General features: G+C 45.2%; 1 protein-coding gene across 6 annotated transcripts in view; it reads left to right on the top strand.

Annotated features, from left to right (window-relative positions):
• Positions 1–26,016, top strand: part of LOC119181417 (myb-related protein B) — a 239,557-nt gene that overhangs the window by 35,304 nt on the left and 178,237 nt on the right. For all 6 annotated transcript variants that reach the window (XM_075882958.1, XM_075882957.1, XM_075882954.1 and 3 more), the window contains exon 3: positions 15,705–15,808. In XM_075882958.1, the coding sequence (XP_075739073.1) occupies positions 15,705–15,808 (104 nt within the window). The remainder of the gene's footprint in view (positions 1–15,704; positions 15,809–26,016) is intronic.

Here is a 26,016-nt window from a genome sequence, read left to right as displayed (position 1 = left end):
GCCGGCGCTACCGCTCTAACAACCATGATGATGATGGTAGCAGTGACCCCAAAATATGGCTTCTGTGCGAGTTACATATGCCATGCGGTGCAAACAACATTACAGGGTAGTGTCGGGACCCCCACATTGTCCCAACCTTAATCAAACCATATTCGGAAAAGAAAAGAAATTCGCTACACAAGCTCTAACAAAAAAAAAACGACAACACAAGTCCCTTAATAATGTCCGTGCACCACAACACCGCCGCCGGTAGACACTGCTGCACTGTCCGGCTCGACGACTTCAGTTCAGTATCAGTCCTGCAACAGCAACGTTGCCGTCGACGCAATGATCCGCCCCTCGTGCCAACACGTCTTCCAATTGCGACCAGCACTCACGAGGGCGCCGGACTGCAGGCAGTTGTGCAGGTCCCAGGCATGTCCATCGCCCGACTTTACGATCGCATTCCTGGCCAGCGGTGCTGACAATGGGGAGAAGACAGCCAGCCCTTGATTCCATCCTTCCCGCTGTGTACATTTCAAAACCCTCGACAGAAACAATGGAGCAGGGAGCTTCGAGCTTTTCGCCCACATGCTACGATGGTCAATACTGCTAGCTAATACTTGGACGGCGGCCGAGACGCCCAGCTCAAAAATAAAACAAAGGTCACTTTTTGTAATTCATGCATCGCAAGATGAAAAGTGAGGGAAGCAGAGTGCTACATCTCGACGCCACGATCCACCTAGTTATGCCACGTGCGACAGCCGGCTGCGCAGAGCCTTAGGCCTAATGAGTCGCTTGACAACAACCGGCATCCACCCAGCACCCAGCCTAGGTGGAGAAGAGGCAGCCGCAAGGATACATCCACTCTGTAAGGTGGCCTTATCACTCGCTGCACACAGCAGCTTACCAAGCGATCGGCGTCCACCGTACCGGATGGTGTTGCGACGCCCCTGCGTCGTGCCGCAATGCCAGACAGCAACGACGCCTGGCTCCCTAAGCCCAAAAGAGATAAAAGAAACTATTTACAGAAAATCGGACCATCTACGAGGCTTCCGTACTCACTCGCTTCGGGCCTGGCCTACAATTCACGTGCTCTAAGCTTTGCTCACCCCAGGATGCAGACCGCATGGCTCTCGTCCCACCTCAACAACGTTCTTGCAAATCAACAACAACAACAACAACAAAAAGAACACTTACAAGCAGAAAAACAATTTAAACTCAACCTGCCAACAAGTTTAAACACATCACTACAACCGATTTCCTCGCTCTCAACAAAGCACTCCGCCTGTTGAATAATAATCCGGATCAGAACGACCTGGAGTGGTCCAGACTTGATCGAAGTGTGCGAGTCATCTTGGGCCCCCGGGAGTATGTTGCAGAATATTCTCTTGGAGCGGGCCAGACTATCGAAGAGGACGAAGGGGATATAGGCACGCGCTAGGAAGCGACAACTTGGGCTCCATGCTGAATAAATGGGTCGTCTCCGTCTAACGTCGGCGAACCGGTTATTTTGTTACATTTGGTGCACGAAACCCGGGATCCGCCCCTTCAAAGATTTCCCTGAATGTCACGACCATGGCGACCGCTAACGATCTTCGGAAGAAGCGCGACCCGATTAGAGCTGGTGTCACCCGAGCCCTAGCACTGTTATCAGACCTGCTGCAGCAACCAGATCCTGATGCCTCCCAGATTACCGGCCATATGAATTTTCTGAAGGATGAAGAAGCAGGGAGGGCAGTGAGCGAAAAGCCCCAATGACAATAATCACAAATTCGAAGGCTGCATGTAGAAATTACGAAAAATGTAGAATATGTATGAAGGCCTTCCAAATTCTAACCAAAGCTCGTAAAGACTTCCCGATTTAATACACCCAAACCATTATCTGGGCGCCAGGGCATGAGGGCGTCACCGGGAACCAGTTTGCGGATGAGGCGGCTCGAGGCTTCACAAATTACCGAGCATCCTTGCACACTGCAATAGAGGATCCAACGCCCCTACACCCTAACTTTCGTACAATACTTCAGTATTACAGGAACAATAGAAAAGTCTATCCAGCACCGCATAAGAAACTCACAGCAATGGAATCGGTGGCATTACGCAGAATCCAAACAAACACATACACGAACTTACACAGGCTGCATGTATTCTACCCCACAGCATACAAAGATATATGTCCGTGGTGTGTGGCCACACCAACTCTGTTTCACATCACGCGGGAGTGTACGCATCACAATGAAGAACACCACAACATGAACAACACAGAGGAACAATGGGAGGCGCTGCTGTCCAGCTCGGCCATTGTTGATCAGCGCTGGCTGGTCCAAGGGGGAGAGATGATGGCTAGAGCCAGCGGAACCCTGGAATAGGGGCCCGACCATTTAGAATGCTCTGCGTTATGCGCAAATAAATTTTTCTCTCTCTCTTTCTCTCTCTCTAAAGAAGCAGCACTGTCGAAGCTCGATGACATCATCCTTGTGAACACAGATGAAGAAATCCTCGACCACGAAGTACGAATGGCACAAGAATACAACGATAAAATTTTCTACGCGGTGTCGTGTGCCAAGTTCTGGCTTCAAGAACGTGAGAGGACGGCCAGAACGCAGGCTAAAGCAACTGAGCCCTGGCCTAGTTACCTCGCATCTCTGAACTCCGCCGACGCAGCAAGCCAGGTGAGAGAGCACAGTCAGCATTCAGTTCAATTACCGAAGCTACAGATACCAACTTTCGATGGTAGTCTCCGTGGATGGCAGTCTTTTTGGGACCATTTCGACGCTACCATCCATAAGAATACCGAGCTGCCACGTGTCGAAAAATTTAAGTATCTCCTTACCTACTTGACTGGGAGCGCGAAGCGAGCTCTCGAAGGTATTCGTTTAGCGAAGCAATATTACGACCTTGCAATCAAGACCCTCACGGTCGTTTTGGACGCCAAGATTTGCTTGTGAACGAGCATGTTGACAATCTCCTTGCACTAAGCCCTGTGAAAAGCTGTCAGACGTTCGAAGGTTTCGTCTGCTGCATGATAGTGTGCAGTTCCACGTTAGTGCCTTGGAAGGCCTAGGAGTTGCGCCGGACCAGTACACTGGGGTCTAAAACCGTGTCCTAATGCGACATCTGCCGGAGGATCTCGCTATTATGTACAGACAGAAGTCCAAAGAATGGAACAGTGACTCCAGCACCACGGAAACGCCTGAAGATCGAACTCGGCTAGCCGAAGATTTACTAACGTTTCTCCGCATCCAAGTGGAAATCCGGGAGGAGGGCCGGTCACTGTCTCGTCGTGTGGCGCAAGACGAAACCAGAACCCGCATATTCGAAGAAACGTACAGCACAGAAATCATACCGTCAGCGTCCGCCTTAACAAGGTCTACCTTGCCTGTTAGACTGGCTTGTCCACTCTGCCACAGCAAGAATCACATGGTCGCTGCTTGCAATGCCACCCTACTGGCTGAAGAGAAACGGGCAAGGCTATAGAACACCAATTGTTGCTTCCGCTGTAGAACACGAAACCACATCGCTAGAATGTGCAGGAAGTCATTCAATCTTAGGTGTGGTACCTGCCAGTGACGCCACCTGACCATTCTCTGTGAGCTATCACGCCCAGCCAAAGATCCACACCCCAACCCAGGATCACCAGCCTTCTCTCCATCACCCCCATTAACCACGCGAACGGTCACGACCACCCAGAGCCACGTTGAGTCCACTCACGTATTGCTGCAGACAGGTCAAATTTGGGCAGTCTCGAGACAACCGACTCCTCGTGCGGGCACTGCTGTACAGCGGCAGTCAGCGCACCTACATTCGTGCAGACCTGGCGAGGATGCTTCAGTGCTCTGTCATGGGAAAAGAAGAGCTCTCTCTCTTGTCACTTTTGTAGAATCCAAGTCACGAATGCGACTCTGCACCGAGCGTGTCAACGTGCGGCTTCAAAGCCAGTTCGACGATTCAACGGTTACCTTAGAAGCGTTGATGATTCCTGAAATTTGCTCTGTCACAAGCCCGCCACTCAACTCCAACATTTCGCACCTACTTCTCGAACGGGAGTACAACGTAGTTGACCACTTTCAACCGAGTACGTGGCAACCGGATGAGATCAGTGTCATCATAGGATTCGACGCCTATTGGAAGGTCACCACTGGCAAAATCGACCGCGTAACTGAAACGCTAACAGCGATAGAGACAATGTTTGGCTGGATGGTACAGGGACCCTTGTCGTATGACAGCATCCAGCGCCTGTCTAGCACACTGTTCGTTTTGAGCCACAATCCTTCTGCAATGCACACAGACATATCTTCGATGTCGCGTTTTGGTGCCATCAGGAGCGATAAAGTGTCTTCACGAGCCTTAAACAAGCACCACGATCTATCTGTATGGGAACAAGGTGTCTCGATCTCAGGAAAAAAGTGCCATCAGCCTGACTATGCGGTTGCTGGCGGCAGGAACTTGGAAGATGCGGAGCCGCTGAACATGTACGTCGATGCTCGTCAATGCCGTGTGCATCGACGTCGTCAGCGCCAGCCCGTTCATGGGGAGTCCGTACTTGAACAACTCGTCTCAGACCAGCCACCTTCTGGGCGACCACGACAACAGGTATCGTGTCTTCGTAATTCTGCATGCCCAGCACATCAGCCTAACGCACGTCAAGAACACCCTCCGTCTCATCAGCATCGGTTACGGAAACAGCAAGGGGTACGACAACCACGAATCGACTGCCGTAGTGCACAGGCACTCCCGGTAGCAAAGCAAGTGCATTTCAACACAAACTGCGTTCTCGGTGGGTACGATTCTCCTTGGCCCCCCTGAGATGATGTTGAATAATGATACGGATGAGAACGACCTGGAGTGGTCCAGACTTCATCGAAGTGTTGGAGTCATCTTGGGCCCCCGGGAGTATGTAGCAGAATATTTTCTTGGAGCGGGCCAGACTATCAAAGAGGACGAAGGAGATATAGGCACGCGCTAGGAAGGGACAACTTGGGCTGCATGCTGAATAAACGGGTCGTCTCCGTCTAACGTCTGAGAACTGGTTATTTTGTTACAGCGCCGACGCTAGAGAAGTCACCCTAGGCTTACTCTACCTTGGCTCTAACAAAAGCTTGTACCGAACCGCAAAAACAGTCATGAGATGCTTCAAGATCTCCATGCTGGGCAGCCAGTGTTGGATCTTAAAATGGCGAGAGCGCCAGGCTCTTTGGAGAGAATTTATACAGTAGACACCTTCGGAACAAACCAAACAACACATTTATTTAACTAATTTAGAACGACAATATCCTCAGCCGAATTATTATAACATCAATCGTGATCAACACGCTGGGACATCCTTACACAATATTACCATACACTCAAACAACATAACACAAAAGCACACAAAAGGCTTTCCAGAAAGACTTTCCAGTTTCCTTGCAGCATGTTGGGAAGGGTGCTTCATTCAGCTGCAGTAGGGATGTAAGGCCTTCTTCATATTTGATGGGCTGGTTTCATATGAATTCAAAATATTTACTTTTGTGGCTCATCTACATTTATGACCGGTTGTGACTACCGTATAAACCGGACTGTTTGCGCCGAGATCGGGTACAGGTGGCAGCACGATCCTACGCAAGTGTGAATAAGCGGTCGGCGGCGCATATACAGATACATGCAACGGGGCTTCGTTGCGTGCAATCTGAGCCGATTTTCAGCGGATAAAACGCGTCGACTACAGCTTACTGTTAATATCTACACTCTTCTCAACTGAATCAATGCACGACACCTATGCAATTTTAACGTTATCCGCGAGTAAAGCGCATTCTGCCTTTCATAGGGATTCTCGCCCTAGGTGACTTTCTTTACGCTTTCGCACTATATCACACCTTTGCTGTGTTGTACGTGGTTAGCTCGTGTTCTGCCTGCTGCACACTGCTGTAGCGTGACTGAACTACTTACTTACATCTTTTTCATCTGCAGATGGGTTGACACTGCGCTTGTTTGTCTCTTCTCTTGTGTCCCGTTGCTTTGTGCTTCCAATTTTTTCATTATGAATTTTCATCTGCATACTACAAAAAAGTGAGAAACAAAGATCATAGAAAGCCCGCATATCTGTGCGGTTGGTTCAGTGCCACCATTCGCACCTTATACGCATATGATATTTTTTTTCCCTCATTCTGTTCACCATGAAATGTGGGACAGATGATAAGTCTAGTCAGGAAAGCTTAGTGGTTGACGGCGCTTTGCGCAACACTTCGTTTACCACATGAATTTGCGCCTATAAAAACCTTATATAAGAGCTCAGCTGAAAGCTTTCATCGATGGATTACGTGCATAACTGTGCTACAACAAAGGCGTGGTTAATGGGATAAGCATACTCTTTTTTTTTTTTTCAGACAAAAAATAATTGCTGCTTTTCGTCGGTCACTAACCATGCCACACAAACACTGAAAACAATGTAGAAAACATGAAATTTCCAGTGAAATTATACAACATATATATAATGCATGCCATCCCGTCTGAATCATTTTCCAACTTCTGGGCTTTTTAAAGCCTTCTTGAATCTAAGCACACATTTGTGCACGGTAACATTGTTTTAAGTACAGTGTTAAGTTTCAGTTCAGTTTATTTCAGTTATTAGCACAGAAAAAGGAACAGTATACAAAGTATATATACAGGAGGGGGTCCGAAAGCACAAGGCTGCAGGGGGACCTCCTGTTCAAAATGGGATTACAAAATTTACTCAATTCGCAGTAGCAGTGAAAACAGAGAGATGATTAAATCGATAAAACCAACACTAACTAAGAAACAAGTAAAAAGGAGAGTGGAATAAACAATATAACAATATAAAAACATGTAGTAGTTTATCAAGTACGAATACGATTGTTTTTTAAATGTGCCAATAGTCGAGCATTGCTTGATGTGAGATGGCAATGAATTCCATAATGACTATGCTGAGAAATATGCAGTGTGGCGACCAAAATTAGTGCGGATAGTAGGAAGTAGAAAATTTCCATTTGAAGCGAATCTAGTACGGTTTAAGTTAGAGCATTAGGATAAAAGACGCTTGATGGGACAAGATGGTGGAAGAATTTGAACAGCATGATAATGAGGTGATATTTAAATAAACTAACAGTCGAAAGTATTTCGAAGTTACGAAGTAATGATGATGCACTAGAACGATATGAACTGGAAGTCATTAGTCTGATGGCTTGGTTTTGAATGTGCTGAATGGGAGATAAGTGGGTGAGGTATGTGTTTCCCCAAGTTGTAATGCAATAATTAATATGGCTGTGAATAAAAGCATAATATAACTTGATTAGAGTTGAAATGTTAAAGTAGTAACGTGCTCTGATTAGAATCCTGACACCAAATGCTAGTTTTTTGCGCAAATGAATAACATGATTAGAGTATTTTAGGTTGCTGTCGAGAACGATTCCTAAGAAAGAGCATTCATTGTCAGGGTTAATGAGTGAGCCATTTAGTTTAATAGAAATTTGGGAGGGAAGAACGTTGTTAGCCGAGTGGAATATCATGAACTTAGTTTTCTTAGGGTTAATACTGAGGGAATTCGTGAGACACCAGCTTAAGATGTTATTTAGATCTTTTTGTAATTTTAGCGTTAAAGAGTCAATAGATTTATCAGTGGCAAGTATTGTAGTGTCATCGGCATAAAGAAAAGGCAGAGAGTTAGTAACTGAGAGGGGAAGGTCATTCATGTAAATTAAAAATAAAAGCGGGCCAAGAATGGACCCTTGAGGAACACCCTGATTAGTAGTAAAAAAATCTGATAAAGTAGAGCGAACATAAACAGCCTGCTGTCTATTACAGAGGTAACTTTTAATGAGTGTAAGGGCAGGTCCAACAATACCTAGTGGCCGTGAGTTTGGTTTCCAGGATGCTGTGATTAAGTGAGTCCAAAGCTTTGGTTAGGTCAATGAACAATGCTCCAGCTAATTCACCAGAATCAATAGCTTTTTTAATCTTATCAGTGAAAGTTAACAATGCAAGATTAGTCGAGAAAGCAGGTCGAAAACCAAACTGACTAGGAGTTAAAATGGAAAACTTAGACAAGTAATTAGTTATATGTTTCTCAATACACTTTTCTATTATTTTCTAAAAGATGATAGGATAGCTATGGGGCGATAATTAGATATGAAAGTTCTCTCGCCTTTTTTGAACACTGGTATTATTTTGGCCTTTTTTAGTTGAGATGGGAATGTACCTGTCTTGAATATTAGATTGATAATGCGGGATAGAGGGACGGCAATATGGTTGGCAATTAGCTTAATGTAGGGCGAGTGAATTCCGTCCAGTCCAGGAGAAGTTACTTTAAGATTATGAATAATGCTGATAATTTCGTTAGGGTCTGTTGGGAAGAGGTAGAAAGATTGTGAAGAGCGGACCTGAGATCTATTGGACGATGGGAGTCTACTAGAAGCTTGTTTACAGTAAAATGAGTTGAATTCATTCGCAATGTCCATTGGCTGATCTAATACACGGTCAGCAATTTGAAGCTGTGATAGTTAATTCGGACGTGTTCTTGTTTAGAAAGGAGTTAATAATTTTCCATTGTTCTTTAGAGTTGTTGCCAGCATGCGCTATTTTTTCTTCGTAATAACTTTTTCTAGCTGCTTTTAAAAGTCTATTGAGAGTATTAGAATAGAGGGTGTAACGATGTTTTAGATTCATATTGAAAGGACGGCGTTTGACTTTATTGTAGAGGTTTTCTTTTTTACGCATGCATGTCAATAGACTGTTCGTTATCCAGGGATTATGGGGTGCTGAGTATATTCTTTTACATTTTACTACCGTGACGCTATCATGAATGCATTTGCATATGCGAGACGAAAGAAAATCAAAAGCTAAGTTGGCATCAGTGCATGTTTCAATGAAAGACCAATCGACATTGGTTACGCGGTTCACATACTCTTCTTTGTTTAGAATTGATTTAGAAAATCTTAAATCGCGATTATGCTTGAAGTTTTTACATGAGAAGAAAACAGGGTAATGGTCAGTAATATTTACTTTAAGAACACCACTGTGTTCAGGTGAAAGAAAGTTAGACAGAACATGGTCAATGAGTGTGCTACTGTGGCCAGGAATGCATCTAGTTGGAAGTGTGATTAAGGACTCGTAACCAAAACCTTGGCAACAATTTGCATATTCAATGCGATTGGAAGTATCTTCAAGTAAATCAATGTTTAAGTCACCCACAATAACAACATTTTTAGGTTCACATGATAATGTTTCAAGGACAGCATAGAGACTTGAAAAGAACTCAGAAATTGACGATGAAGGCGACCGATAGATAGTTCCAATGATAAGTTTACCAGTGGATGAAGGCTTGTCTAGTTCTATCCAAACAGATTCGCAGCTATCGTCGACAATATGAAGGTCAGATCTGCGTTTATGGGGCAAAGTAGGTGAGATAAAGATGGCTGCGCCACCATGGCTACTTGATGTGCGATTGCAGTATTCTGACAAGTAACCTTGTAAGCCAAACAAGTTTTGATCCTCTAGTGTAAGCCATGTTTCCGAGATGCAGACAAGGGAAAAGGAACTTTTGAAAGAGTGTAAAAGAGCGTTTATTTCATCATGATTTTTTCTTAGACTACGTGCGTTAATGTGAATTCCTGAAATGGCAGAGTTATTCAAGAAGGAATCTAAGTTATTGATACTAAAATAAGACGACATGATGACGCGCAGAGTTTCCTAGATAGATAAGTCACCAGATCTATCGAAAGATAGAAAGGTCAGCTTCAGTGCGAATCCGATACACCCTACTTTCGTTTGATTGCCTCGCCTTAATATGGCAATTATCCGTCCAAAGGAACGCCCAACCCTTCTCTCTCTTGAGAGAAAGAGCTTTCGCAAACAACCTTTTGTTTTCTACGGTGAGATGGTCATTTACATACAGAGGATAATGATGAGGGCCTGGGAATCCGACATCATTCGTGTGCAGTTTGGCCTTGCGAGCCTTGCTTAAAAATTCTTGCTTCTTATCGCGAGAACAGAAGCGCGCGATAATGTTTTTTTTTTTGAGTCATTCTTAGTGGGGACGCGATGAATGACGTCGATGTCAGAATCAAGAATAGTGCAGTTGATTTTAGTAGCCACAGCTTTTACTATGGCTGTGCAATCTTCCCCTTGAGAGCACGGAATTCCCTTTAGTTCTACGTTGTTAAGTCTCGAGTATTGTTCCAGTTCTGACACACGGTTGGTTAAAATTTCATTTTGTTTCTTTAGAGACTTAATAGAGGCAACTAAGTGGCGTTCTCGGAGCGTAGCTCCTCAGCAAGCGCATTGAGACCACTGACGCCTGACACGAGGCTCTGTAATTCAGCCTTCAACTTTGACGTTTCTGGTATTAGTGCCAGAAGTTTGGGTTTGCATTCTTCAATTAGTAAGTACCGAAGTCTCATAGTTTATGTAATACTAGTAATATTTACATAGAAATCTAGTAATATTTCTATGTAGTGGTACCACGGCCAGATAAACACAACTAAAGGCTCCTCAGATGATCAATAAACTACAGTGCCCTAGTTGTATACCTACCAACAGCGCACAAGTGCATGGCCTAGAGCCTGTTTTTTACAACGGAGTCGCCATTCACACAGCATTTAATAATCCTCATGTTTGGGAGGATACTAAGAGCATTTTGTGATGTGCTCCAAACAGAAAGCGGCACCCACTCTGGAAATATTCTGGTGGATGGAGGGTACAACAACAATAAACAGCACTTTGGAAAGTTGCACTCGCCAATTTTATTACAGTGCATTAGCAGCCGAGCAAGGCCAAATGCTTCCGTACGTCGTTTCAGGCACACGTAGAAGGAGTTACACTCGCGCTTACATGACCGGACAAATTACACTTTCAGATCGTGCATGATGTACGCGCACATAGAAACACGACATGGCTAGCAGACGATGCAAGCAGCAATCCACACTTCACCGTTTCGGTCAGTTGCTGCCAGGCAGCGATTCCGCTCGATCTCGCCGCCAATAGGTCGAGTGGGAATATTGGTCAACCTCCCTAGTTTAGGTCACCAAAAAAGAGAAAAAAAAAGAAAAAAAACCCAAACTTCTAGTTAATTTCCTCCTCCTCGACTAGCTTCAACACTAGCTAAGGAGAGAAGGTGTTTGAGGTTCGGAATGGCTCCCCTCGATGACTCGAGTGCACGGTGGCAGCGCGAAGGAAGAGCCGTAGTCCGGTGAAGAGACGCTTTATTGCAGCCTCAGGCGACTGCCAGAGTCCAAACCAGAACCTCCGCTCCCAATTCAAATTCAAACATCCTCTTTTCAACCCTTGGTCAAACAAACAGTACGCTTTTCCGAGTAAGCCTTCTCCTTCTAGTCCTGAACGGTGATTACTTTGACCGTGAGAACGAAGGAGGCTCTTTTCTTTCCCACGCTTGGGGTCTTCGGCGTTCGTCTTCGCGGAACCGATCGGCTTCGCTAGTTGACGGGTCGGGAACTGGCTACGCGCTCTACATCAGCCGCATGGATTGCGCTACACCCAACATGCTCGTAATTGGTGCTTTATACTAACTCTTCTGAAATGCATTTATCTGTGAATTGGGTGCACCGCACCCCAATCGTCGGAGCTCCCCTCAACCACCATCGCAACTGTTCCTATTTGTGAGATGAAGCACCACTATCCCCTGAAGACGAGATTTTGTCGCTGGCTGCCTCCTTCAGTGTCATCTTCCATGCCATCCAGCGAGTTGCTGATGCAACATTTTTTGAAAGTATTTTCCACCATGGAATCTTGCAAAGAACAGCAGGCCGAAAGCACGCAGCCACAAACAGTCGCAAGTGGAGGCTTCTGTAGGCGGCCCGTCGGCGTCTTTGGGTTGTCGCTGGACATCCAGCCATGGTACTCCAATCGCACTCGGTCCTTGAACGGCTTGTTTATAGCACAACGTCGAGTCACTGGAAGGTAGATGTCATACCACCTGGTATCGCAGCGAGGCCCGTTTTTCTATCGCCGAGTGCGCATTTCACAGCATTGGCCAGGTGACCACGAAACGCATCCAACTCCAGCATGCTGTGAGGACGCAACAGTACACCTGCCCGACGGTTTCGAACTACTCGCTACTTGTATCCATTCGAGCACCAAGGCCTCGTCCATGTATTCCTTTGTGTCGACGCGAACGACAACACCGGGTGGGAACACTTCCTTCGGCATTGTCTTATGTTTGAAATGACGAAGGGTGGAAATGTCTGCCGTGCATGCCAGCATGACGCTGAAGCGCGAGTACTTGTCGGCAGACAACAGCTTCGCATCCTTGGCGCCGCGTTGCGTGACCGTGGTTGATGAAGGCATGTCAAACCACACGGGGGTCTTATTGGCATTGCTAGTCTGCCCCATCATGTAGTTCTTCTGCTCCCTAAACCAGTTCACGAAGCGCTGAAAGTTTATAAGCTTGTCCTCGAACTCCTCCAGCAGCTTCTGACAGATGGTTGTGCGCTGCCAGAGAGAAAATCTTTTGCCTTTCATGAATCGATGTACCCTAGAGTTTGGTGCACAAAACTCTTTTCTCGTGAGCCCACCTTCTCGAGCAAGCCTCACAGCTTTCTTTCAAATGGTATCCACGGGCACTGGCAGTGAGCGCGCACGAACTTCCCGCACAAAGTCCGCTAGCGTATCCTGCAGCTGCAGATGAACCACAATTCATCCACGAAACGACATTTTTCGAGGATTGCACATCTATAGCTTCCCTTTCTGCGCTCTCCAATAGTGCAAGCTTTTTTCGATACACCAAAGCGGCGCTGAGCAGCCCTGTTGCAGTTCGCTTCTGCAAACTCAACAACATTTAGTTTAAGGGGTACACCCCACTTGAAAAAATTTTTTTCATTTATCGGTGAATGTTAAATAGTTTCCATCCGTTATGTATTTTGACATGTTGATTTCAAATATGCAGTTACTTTTCCTGTGCAACAAGTAGTTTTCAAAATACTGAGAAATTCATGACTATGACTAATTTGGAGGCGAGTTTACTCTTGAATGCTGGTAGTGATAAAAGACAGTGGCATATGAAAATGATGTTGTGTGGTCAGAGCTTGCAGTGCTACAAGAATGAAGGCTCTAGACTGATTTGGGCCAAAGTTACAGCATGTCAAACTTTTGTAAGCAAAATGATTTGGTACCACCGTGGAGAAATTATTACTTTTTGAAAAGATCTCTCATGTTATTTGTTCAAGTTTTATGCCTACTGCATTCCCCATTTGTGCCCTTTTCAAGCAAAATAAGATTCACTACGATAGGGTAAGTAACACCAGAGATATCGTTTCTCCAAAACTATATCATGATCAAAAACACAGTTTTGAGATAACGAGAGAAAACATTTCAGGACAAGTTAGAAATAGTTATAGAAATCTTTATAGCACTACTGTGATCGAGGATGACTTACTGGTTCAGTCAGGCAAGAATGAATATTTCACAACAATTTCGAATAAAATTAGAGCATCTAAATATTTATTTGTAAAAACCGATAGTAACTTCAAAAAACTATTTTTTAAATATTCTTTAACAATGTGCAACTATGTATCAGTCCTACAGCACTTGTCAATTCACCACCTTTCTGAAAAAAAATAATTATCGAGACTGGTTGAGTAGAACCAGATATTGTTGCTCCAATATTACCATTAGAAATGGCACTCTAGGCAACCAGGTAAAAAAAAAATTGCCATTTTAGTGCAGCCTCCGCTGCGACAATCTCATGGACACAAAAATATTGTTTGTGAATGTCTGGCCATTCTCACTACAGAGCATTGCACTCGTGGATAAAATGTTTGCGTCAAATGCATTACACGACTTTTCACCATCGACTCTGCATGAGTTCTATGCCGTCGTCACTTCGCCACAACAGTTGCACTTCACTCTCAGTTTCTTAACGAGGTCGCAGTCGCGGTCACCCGCGACTAGTTTCGCACATTCGCCACATACATTGCACCACGCTTTGCACCGTAGGGAATCAGCAAGCAGCCTATTCAAGATCTCCAAGTCGACCGTCAAATACGAAGCTGCAGTGTCCGCGGTGGAGGCCCATATGACGTGTCCCTTGCATCTGTGAAAACCGCAGTCTTTCGCACTGTCGCCGGTGTCGACTCAAGTCGTTCAGGCATCACCTGCTCACGAGCACTCACTTGGGCTATTTCGCTGCTCGTGACAGCTTTAGTGTGAACTCGCACAAGGTTAGAGTCAGCGGGAAGAATGCCGTCCTTCTCAGGCGGATTGCTGTCAATTGCATTGTTACGGGTCGCTTGCTTATCGCTTGTAAAGCCAGACGGCAGCATGCCCCTATCTTGCAGACCGCTATTACCTGCGCCAACGATGTTGAATGCCCCGGCACCGTGAGTTGCTTGCTCATCAGTTGCAGAACTGTGCGATACCGTGCCTTTGTGGAGCAGACTGCAATCACCTCCATTGCCGTTATCAGGTGCCAAAGCAACGACGCTCGCTTGCTGGTAGTTTGCAGAAACCCTTGATGTGCCGTTAGCACTTTCTTTTTTTATTCTGGCTTGCCTTCAGCTGATCTGATACACTGAGTGTAACTTTCTCGTTCTTCCAAGCATGTACGTCATAGCTTGCCTTCAGCTGATCTGATACACTGAGTGTAACTTTCTTGTTCTTCCAAGCACGTTCGTCGTAGCATCGTAACCTAAGCCAAAATGGCGCCTTAACTAGCCAGGTTTTCGAATACAGCACCCTAGGCCAATCAGGCGACGTCATTTTAGCCACGTGATGGAAAGTGGCTAATGACAACATGTTACGCCTACTTTCTTTTTCTTTTTTATTTGAGAAAGTGCCAAGCTCAGTGTTACCCGACTGAGGAATAAAAAATTCAAACTCGAGAGCTTTTCAACGATACCAAAATGGCTACGTTGGAGCAAGTTTTTGAAGAGTCAAAGGCAGCCGAAATAATCTCGATTTGTCCACAATTTGAAGGGCTGGTGGCATGCCAATGCATCTTTGATTTACTGTTACGCCGATAATACTTGGGATTTTGAAACGAAAACTTGCTCACAGGTGTGCGATGGTAGAAAGAATACGAAAATGACACTTTTGAAAATTCGACTTTTGGGCAAATTTTCGAGTCCCAAGAGCTGTGTCTTCTCTTAAACGCAGCTGGGAACTGCCTCCTCATACCGCTACTCATATTCAGTGAACGAAAAAAAATAACACTAAAAATCTAACGAAATGTCAAGCAGTGCAAAAACTCTGAACAGATCGGAGGCAAATCACAAACAGAAAGGAGACAGAGAGAAAGGAAAGCCTGCTATTGGATTTGGATGTGTATATGGCCATGTCCGGCTTCTCATGCTCATGCTAGCCACATGTGGCCAGACAGTGGCGCACTGTCAGCTAGACACTGCTGTATAGGACGAGGGGTGACTTTAGCTCGTTGCTTATTAAAAATATCTCGACTTATTTTCCGGTTTATATGGTACATAAGGCACTGTGATGACACTAAACAACGACAAGCTTTGAGGCACTAAGGTACTTCACACCTAAAACATCACTGTGCTCTCATTTTTGTTGTGCCTGCCCTACCGCTTCACGCGCAGTGTGGCCAATGCCACCCTTTGGTACAATGCCCGTACAAAAGAGCATCGGAAGTGGTGGCAAAAGAACACTGTTGGGTGAAAACAATGAGATGTGACTAATCGAATGCAATGCACCATTGTGTGTGATGTGGCTCAGCATTATTTGGTGAAGTTGTGGCCTTTGCATAATAGTGGATTGCTGTGCAGGAGGACGACAAGGTGGTGCAGTTGGTGCAGAAGTATGGCCCCAAGAAGTGGACCTTGATTGCCAAGCACCTCAAGGGGCGCATTGGCAAGCAGTGCCGTGAGAGGTGAGCCTTACTTTGACTCCTGGTTTACACAAGTGTCTGTGCTATTCTGCCATTGCATGCTGGAGAAGACCTCCTTGCTGCAAGGTTAGCAAGCCCAAAAAGAATGGAATAAGTGCTGCTCAGATGGCCTTTTTATGTATTTTAATCTTTTCATGCATGTTACATCATTCGGGACTGCCCCTGTGCAGTCTTTAATGAGTAAATAGGTTTACTCAATGGGCCCAGGGCACACTCGAGAATTATTGATACATACGAGGACGAGATGACACATGAGGGAATGTCTCAACAATACAGTTAGAGAGCTGACAATAATGTTCCTTTTACGCAAGACGAAAGTCTGTCTTTACAGTCAACGCGGTTCACTCGTGCGACATGAGTTCTCGGTGACAGCGCTCGCACACCATCGTTGCGATGATCGTCACACTGAGTACAGAGGCGTTGAGTTCATCGCTGCAGCGTCCATGGTGCATACGGGCCCTGCCTTGCTGGCTCGAGCTCAAAAAACCCCATGCCACACCATGAAATCTTATTGGCGTCTCGGTGATGCTCGACTGCGCGCTCGTCCCCGATAAATATCAAAGCCAGCCGTGTGCACTCCACAAACCAGTGTTCGTCTTTCTTCTTTTCGTTTCAGTTCCGCTCTGCGGGCTGTTTTGCGTACGGCGCTGTGATTGCATTTGTCACAGGTCTAAGTTCGCTATAACAAAGGTAGTATAGAAGAACTTGTTGCTGGGCGAGTTGGTGCACCTAGCACAAAAGGGTAACTGCTCTACCTGACACATATGTGAAAACCTGACACAAGGAAGCAAAGACTTGCGACGAACTTTTTTTTTCACGCAGTCCACCTATGAGTACATTCCGTAGAAACCATCACCGAGCATGCTTGTTTCAGAAAGGTATTGTAGCAGATGGCAGAAAGAGAATGATGCTGCTACAACATGCATCCCAGTATATCACGCTGGCCTTGAAGAAGTCTTGCACACACTTTGTACAGCAAAGCTTTCCAGCACAGGTGGGTCACAAGGGTCTGGTTTTCTGCCGTATGTGCTAACTGCAGCAGTGGAGGCAATGCTGAAGAAAATCAAGGCTGAAAACTTAAATATTCAGTGCTGAATGCAGTCCCACGTGTGTCATTGCCACAGCTGCATGTAGACCTGTAAGTCACGAGGGCATATGTGGAAGATGCGTTTTGACCATTTGGCGTCACATAGCCCGCAATGTTTTTATGAGCACTGGCTAACACTTCCAGCTTTCCATATGCAGAGACCCCCAAAATAATTAGAGGCGAAGGCTGTGGGTTCAGTCTCTATTAGCGGCAAGTCATCTTATACCCCTGTAACACGGCCACCACTGAACTGTTAAACTCCGTCAACGTAAATTTTCCCTAGAGAGTTCCACGGAGATGGAGTTGTGGTAGTGTCGCACGGCAATGACAAAGTTGTAATAGTTGCTGGGGGGGCCTCAATCGCCGCTGTTTGATTTTCGTAGAGTATCCTAATTTCATCTCTTGTTGCTTTTTTTGTGTATCTTTGTTATGCGGTTTTTACAAAAACGCTATGTTTGTTTACAATTGTGCCGTGATCAACCACTCGTTTTTGTAGACCGTAAGTTACCCTTGAATTAGGTCGGGTCTTGTTACCCATTCCTGCAGCCGTCAAAGCAGGCGACGATGGTGCAGCACTGTCAGTCATTCCTTTCATGGGCAAACGCAAACACATCGACGACAACTGCACGCACAGACGAAGTATTTTTGAATGGCCGCTCCTGGCCTGAATCGCGAAGCACGGTATGGAGAACATCAGTGTCGAGAGTAGCTGCAAACTGGTGGGCGTATATATGTGTAAAGAATCATGTGATGAATGAGTACTGCAACAAAAGAACTTTTAATATTGCCAAAATGTATTATTGTTCTCACTGCGGCAATTCAGTGCTCGAAATTTTTTTCTGACCTGCTGATACTGGAGACGAGAGTACCTAATTCAACATCAAGGTGAAAGAAAAATGCTATTTCCGAGTCTGCAGCGGCGTCCAAAACGCACAAAAAGTGCCGAAATCAGACCAAACTTCATGTGTGCACCATTCCCACACAATCCGGTTCACCTGCGACCATCTTGGTGTTGTTTCGTTCGTGAATGGACCTTTCCAGAAAATGCAGTGCCACGCCTTCTCCTGGTGGATAGGTGCTTGGGCATTTCGCCTGCTTTTGTTGTGTGCCGTGAGTGGTTTTGGCTTGGGTAAGGTGCTGCTATTGTGAAGAAACAGTTATGTCTGATCGATCTGACTTTCATATACGTAAACTAGAGTGTGCTGTTCGTCGCAAATCATTGTAATCATCATTGAACATGCTAAAGAAGAAGGAAATCGGCGGACACACTTGCTCGGTTCTTGGATGTGATAATACGTGAAAGTCACAGGACATTTCTTTGATTGCTCGGTGCTACTTGAGGACTTCGATTTATGTGATGCTGCAGCTAAGTTTGACCTTTGTTGAGATGTCTGGTTTCTTATTCACTGTGATTGCGGGGCTGGGATATTACACATGAAGCATAGTGAAGCATGCGGATTTATTGAGGCGAGAGCTTTAGAAAGCTCATTAAAAACTCACAGGGTGTTTATCTATCCACCTAAGATGATTGGATGATGAAAGCCATCTTCTTCTTTTTCTCAGTCGATGACCGATCCTACCACGCCAGTCCACAAGTGTCAGCAGGATTTTGCCGTGGGTGCAAACCCGTCTTGCATCACGGATCAGGGAGGGGGAAAGCACTGGTGTAGCTTGGGTGTGGGCAAGTGCTGGTGGGGCTTTAGGGGAGTGGGTGCCCCTTTGCTCCTCCTTGTTGCTCCCCATGCTCGCCATCATTCACATTTCCCTTCGAAAACTTGCTACACCTAATGAGCACTGCCTTCAGAATTGGATGCAGTGCAAAACTGGTTTTGCATTGCCTTTATGATTAGACCACGTTTGACCGAGCTCGAACGTTTTAATGACGTCACAATTTTGGCAGATGTTTGGTGTCATATATATGTTTTGTCATCACGTGATGATGTATTTTCGGATCACTCGACGCCACCGACGAGAGATGCAAATGGTCTAATTTCACGTTAGATTAGGCATCTTAAGTTTTCACCTAAAAATAAAAATTTGCAGTCGGTGGCTTTGGCGTCCCAGGGCGACGGTGTCAACAAGAGTGATGCAAAAATCCTCGTGTGATGGCATCACCATAGGACACGTCATCTTGACATCACAGATCACAAGAATACGTAAGGTCATCAAAGGGTCTTATGATCACGCCATCACACGACATCGTCGCTTTGCACTGCCTCTGTGAGCAGCCCACCAATCACGGAGGCCGAGCAAATTAGGTGACGTGCCTCCGGTCATGGAAACAGTGCAAAGCCACTTTAGGTGCAGAAAGCTTTCGCAGGGAGGCGGGAAGGACAAATAAATGGACTGAACAAAAAGAAGAAGACGGCTTTCACCTTCAAGTCGTCTTAGGTGACTGCATAAGAAACCCTGTGTGGTTTTTATTGCACTGTTACATAGTGTTTATAGTGTTTGTTTTCGAGAAAACATAGCCGCAAAACGCTTTCATGGCATTTTCGCTTATCCCGAAAAAGTTTTCATAAGATTTGCCCCGCATGATAAATGCACCCCGAACTTTGCTTCGATTTTTTTAAGAAAAAAAAAAGTGCCATGGGGGCGAAGGGAAATGTTCTGAGTATTCCCGCTTCATGTAGTCGGACACTGCGCTGTGACTATGCAATCTTTGCACCCGATGGCACTCACTTGGTGACCACTCGATGGACGTGCTGGTAGCTGGTTTTTACTACTCCCAGCGTCCCAAATGCAAGGTTTTTCACAGGCAGAATGTGAAACAGGCAATTAGTATTCAAATCTACACAGTATAGTGGGGCTCGAACCCATTTATAGTGGTGGGATTTTTACATTGATTATCATGTGCGAAGTGCCACAGTCTTGTACTGCATAACGCGTGAAAGCATATCGCAAGTTACAGTGCCCAACATAAAGTACTATACTGATGCAGCTATACGGCCGTACTGACAGTATAACAAACGAGGAAAGGTTTCGTTGCGTGGAAACACGATTAATGAAGCGCGGGGGACTCGCCACGAAAGCCAAGTCAAGTTTGCAATTCAATGGGCCTTTTCGCGGGTACGTGAGCGTTTTCTTAAGTTATAATAAGTCAAGGTTACTTGCTGTTTGCTGGCTCAATGTTGCTCTGGGTGTGCCTCTTCTGGGAGTGCGGATTGAAACAGGGTTATTATGCATGACACTCCCACAAGGATGCTTTCGTACGCCTGCATGCTGCGGGAAACGATGTGAGATAATGCTTCCGTGAACAGACCACATTCTGCCGGTGCTCCGTCTTTCCATAATGCTTTGCAGTCGCCATAGTGGGGTGCACCGATCTTTGGAAAGGTCCGTCCTTTATCTCTCGTTTGCCGTCTTGCAGAATGGTGTTGGTGACACGATTGAGACGTTATTGGCGTTTTCCAGCGAAGCACTGTGGAGCGCTGATTGGTTAGAGCAGTGCATTCATATTTCGCGAGAGAAAGCGCGCCCTCCATTGGCTGTTGCACAGCAGCGGAGGCATTGCTTCCTCCGATCGCGTGCGCTCCCCCTGCTGCTACTTTGCTGCATTCGCTTCGGCTGGCATCTACTGTACAACTCTTTGCCTTCTGCGCTATCTTTTCGATCATTTTCTCTTCATTTCTTTCTGCACTAGTTTCTTGCTTTTTGTCTTTGTTGTTGCACGTGCTGCCGGTAACGAGCTGAAGATTGTGCGGAAATTCCGTGCGTGGAGGCGCGCTAGTGGTTTGTACGAGCATCGAGATTCGGCTATTCTGCTGCCAAGTGCCAACTGCGTAGGTGCTTGCAGCGGCAGAACTGTGGCGCAAATGCACTGATCGTCGGACTCAGTACGTACTCCAAATCAGTGCTATTGAGCGTGACGCCAAGTGTATCAGTTGCATGGCATGGAACTTCGATGTTTTACACCGAAAATTAAATTATTAATGACACCAAAAGATGATTGAGACGAGGGGAAAAAAGAAAAGAGTGCGTAAAGACAGATATTGTGCTAGAGATTTCTGAAGAAAAAGCAAGTGTTGAAATTGGTAGGCCTGTTATTTCGGAAAGAATTTTTTTGCTAGTTGTGGTGCTCAAGAAAGCTGAAATTCAAAGACCGCTCATCATATCTGTGTACTGTTTTACAGTGAAAGCTGTTATGAGATCATAACACAGGTCACGTACGGTGCCGTAGTTGTCTGCCGCCGGTGTCTGGAACTAGTATCCCACCAAATAACAAAAAAAGCTCTGTAAATAAAAAACAATCTGGACACAATGGGATTCGAGATGGGATCCCCTGTCTGCCAGTCCAGTACTACACCACTGAGCCACGGCGGGGCTTAGAACTCGTTTGCATAAATGCCTTAGGCAGGCTTGATGTCGGGAAAGTAATCGCGTTAATATGAGTAATAAAGCATTTTAGAACATCAAAGGAACAACCAGGCGTCACACAATACAAATTGCATAATGAGTGGGTCGTCCAATGCTCCAACCCATTGCAAAAGCTTGTTCTTGATCACCTATTAAGTGTGGCACATGCCCACTTTAGTCATTATTCTTCATCATCGCCAGCCACTGTATAAAAAACTTGCACAAAATTCCTAGCAAGTGTGTAGTGGATACTATGCTTCTCCGAAGAATGACGAAAGATAGCATAGTGAATGCCGGCCTACCACACAAAAATTATTATTATTTATGGCGTAGTTGGTACCCAGCAAGTGTGCTTGTAGCAGCTATCTAAAGAATGTTGAGAAAAAGCTCTGAAAGGCCCCTCTTCCAGCTTTCGCTGTGACTGTGCTATGTGTTTTATGCAAGCCTGGTTATATTTTTTTTTATTAATATTCTGAATGACCTTGCCAGGGGTGCTACAAACTTCTTTTCCTAAAAATGAGTGTTGTTAATTTATTATAAAAAATTAAATTTTGATAAATCTGGTAATAAATAGTCGAGTCAGATTCGAAGTTGCATGAACATTTTGCGGAGGGGAAATACTAAAAAAATGCTTTGTGGCACTTTCGAATATCAATCAAAGAACGACCACAATGATTTTCAGCTTTCTATTATGTCCTGGGATTTCTTGTGACTCTTCCTTAGGCACCCACTTCAACCCAGTTAAACCTCAATAACTTTTGAGCTGAAAAACACATCTTCATGGAACCTTCCTCAAGCATTGAGTGAACATGCCCTGAAAAATTTATGTAGATATCTTTCAAAAAATGAAGTTTGGACTCCCAGGTAGCCTTCTCCCTTAAAGAGCCCTCTAACACTAGTTTAGCACCTATTTTTTAATTGTGATTTGCGTAGACCGATATTTGGGGATAAACTTAGCATAGGTCTAAGTGCCGATATCTAATGATTTAGTATTTTAATCACGCAATAAAGTCACTACATCGCTGCTGACCGCATCGCCACGTAGGTGCTCTCGCCAGAACTTTGTGGGCGGGAATGACGCCGGAAGGTTGCTTGCCGCCATATGATTGGATAAGTGTTACGTTAGAAGCGATAATGCTGTAGGATGAAAACTGAGGTTATTAATCTGTCTTTTTTTTTCTTCTCCTCGCTTTTTCATCGTACCCCGAAAAGATGCGACCACAACAAAAAAAGATGACTACGACTACATAGCACGACAGAGACACTGGCTGCCATTTCGCCACTGGATTTTTGGCTTGTGTGGGTCGGATGTACATACGAAAGACCTCTCTTTTCTTCCCTCTCCTTGCATTTAGAAATTCGCGAGCTGTCTCTTTCCGCACGTGCACTGTTGAGAGGGTGCAGTGCACCATTGTTGTTCATTGGGCAGCTCACCGAACAACGCGCAAAGGGTCAACAGTAGTTCACTCTCCTGGTTGTTCCACAAGTTCCTTTCTGAGAATAAGAGGATGGAGTCATGAAGTTTTCTAATATACACTAGTGTCTATGGGAGCTGCAACGCTCAGCGCTTCAGTGAGCATGGGAATGATGGGTAGTACACACATTTGTTTAATATTCGTACTTCTGGTCTGCTTTTTGCTCCGTGTGTGTTCATGTGGCTTGGAGCTGTTTTCTCACGAAACAAAAATCAGCAAATCTTGAGCGGTTGCGCTTCTCCACCTTATTTTCTTAGACTTACCTTTCCAAATCGGGTCACGAAGTTCAAAAGCGTTGAATCTTTCTTTAAAAAAAAAAAACGTAACACAGCAATAAACGAAGCCGCAAATACGATTCGCCGCCCTTAAGTATGAAGACTACGCAGATGTGTGTACTACCCATCATTTCCAAGGTCGCTGAACGATCGCAGCGACAGAGTCCCCTCTAGTTAATTTTAAGAAACTCTGTGGAGGGAGTGACTCGGAATGTTGTAAAAAACAGCATAAAATACCTCGCTCCGACACAATAGCTCCCGCTCACATTCTGGCAAGCCAGGTGTCAGGCGCCACGTTTGTTACTGTGGCAACAAGGTCAACATTATGCAGGAAAAAAAAAGCAACAATGGGATGTGACCTTCTCCTACGTAGGTGCTTCAAGCTTATTTCATTGGGGCAGCCCTCCAATGTCACAGGCGAGTGAAACGTGGTCATGATCCCGCAAAAATCGAGTGGAGGGTCGGCATATTTTGAATTTTCCGAGTCTAATAACTACAGACTGCATGTCGTTCTCACTGCCGTTTTTGATGCATTAGTCTGCCTGTACTTCAATCTGCACAACCTACAAATAAAACATTGGGGGTTGAATAGTGTTGGAGGGCCCTTTCAAAAGGCCACGCACCAGGCCCCATAACAAGTTTTAGTTAGACTATGGCAGTTGTTGTGTCTGTTGAACAGCATTATGCCACAAAAAAATTTTCAATCATTTTATTACGAGCTGAAAAAACTGGTATTTTCAAGCAGCGTGAAACGATGATGCGTAGAGGGGAGCTCGCAACCCTTGCCACTCACTCCGCGTAGCTTTTGCTTGTAAGCCAAATCTTTTTTCTACGTTCTCCGGAATCCGAGCATGTCATGTGAGTGCGCATGACGTTCCTGAGCAAGCCCAACCGAGCATGCGAGCGGCGTTGTTTTGTTGACCAGCGTTATTTTTTGATCTAGTGCCTGTTTCTGCAGGATGGATGCCTAGATGCCTGCTTGTTTGGAGATGGTGGTTTAGACGTGTTAGAATAGATGACCATATTGAGGGCTCGAACAAGCAGGACTATTGGTTTCGTTTCCAGGGCTGGCATCTGCTCGATGCTTAACGGGGACATGAATGCATGCGAAACGCAGGCACATTAGCCCCGCTTCTCATTGCAATTCATGGGGAAAAAAATGAAAAAGGCATGCACATTACTTTTTTTTGTGTCACCTCATTTATATGTAGTATTGTTCGTCTATTCAAGCAGCAAAGTACACAAACTACGCATGTCATGTAAAATAATTTTCACCATTTCACCTACTACTGTTGGCCACATCTACGTAGCGCAGTCTACATAGAGGACCGATGGCACTGCCCTGCTGTCTACAAAGGACGATTCCTCCGTCTACGTCATGCCCTCATTCTCTGCATGCACGCTGGCGAAAAGAAGGGAAAGCAGCGTTCATCGTGAAATTTAACCCATTTCCATAGCCCGTAGCGATGCAAATTTTGGCTGACGTGATCATGAACGCCCCGTGTATTCATTGCGCTTGTCAACTCGAATTGTCAAACCTGGTGAGTTGCCCTTTAAGGTGCACTTACACTAGAGCTACATGACACCGATATTGGTGTGCTGAATGTCTTTGGGGGTGTCTTCTGCCTTGTCGTCCTATTTAGGTACAACAGTTTGCCGATGGAAGACTCCGTCAGCGCCTTGTGCTGACGGAGTTGGCCAATTCTCTAGTCACACTGAAGGCACATGTGGCAGTACTGACGAAACCTACACAAATAAATTGGAAGAAGGCACGAGCTGCTGCTCACTATCAGCCGTCCTCCCTGTGTCGCCATTGTCCCTCTCAGGCTGCACAATACAGCCCCCGCCATTCCCCATGGCGTCAAGGGCCAAGGTGGGACAAAACTTAAGGACCGGGAAGTGGAGAAACGGCTACCATGGGGTGCGCAAGATGTCTCATGTGCGGCTTTCTTATATCCCCCCAAGATTTTGTGGTTAAAAGCAATGACACGGGCAAATTTTCGCCATGGATCTCCTGAGGACTTGCCTACGCGTTTTGCTGGCGTTTTCGGTCCGTCATCATGTTACACTATGATGTCATGCTGTCTTGATGACATGCTGCACTATGATGACATGCTGTGACATGCTGACATGTTACACTATGATGACAGCCTAATGTGAGCAGGCGATCTTGCGACTTTGTCGGCTGACCGTCTGCCTCTGCCTCATGTCTGCTCTGGTATCGTGGCGCTTCAGTGTAAATGCTCCATTATGGTCCGTTTCACATTTACACCATAATTACCACAGTGCAGTGAAAGGCTGTAAGTAATGGGCCGTCTCTGGCTTCAATGTATCGTGTTGTGGTGGGATGCGCTGTTTCATAGCTCTTAAAACAATTAGATGGTTGCATTCTAATCAACAGCATCAAATAAAAATGAGAGAACAACACAGGATGAGCGCACTCTACACTACAAAAAACCAATCTCAAATAACAGGGCCGCATAGTACGTGTATTTGAGGCTCTGTTTTAAAAAACGATTTACAAAATCTGCAAACTAGGGGTGTGCAAATATACAAAGTTTTGAATAATTTTTAAATATTGTTTGCTGTTTGATTCACACCAGAGTTTTACTATTCAAACTTCCTTCCCAATTCACTCTTTCTTCCTTTTTAAATTCATATCTACATAGTGGTTTTGATCTCTTCAGTTTGTCAAATAGTGCATTTCATGCTATGTACGTTAACCTGTAGATTCAGGTTTTTTTTTTGAAGCCAAATATTTGCGCATCTAGTGCGAATATTATATCTATACTATATTGCATAATCTCTTTAGACGCAACAGCATGAAAGAGCTCATTTTGCGAAAATTCCGGAGTCGGTGTCAGCATCGTTGGTTGTGAGCGAGAAATTGTCATCGTAATGCGTGACCAAAAAATCGAGAACAATGCAAATTAAATAAATGTTAAAAATATCCTGGGACAGAGCGGGGATCAAACTCGGGTCGGTTGGGTCCGAGTG

Source organism: Rhipicephalus microplus, unplaced genomic scaffold, assembly GCF_043290135.1.
Source record: "Rhipicephalus microplus isolate Deutch F79 unplaced genomic scaffold, USDA_Rmic scaffold_14, whole genome shotgun sequence".
Lineage (NCBI taxonomy): Eukaryota > Metazoa > Arthropoda > Arachnida > Ixodida > Ixodidae > Rhipicephalus > Rhipicephalus microplus.
The sequence above is the reverse complement of the archived record's forward strand: the minus strand, read 5'-3'. Positions and strand labels throughout refer to the sequence as shown.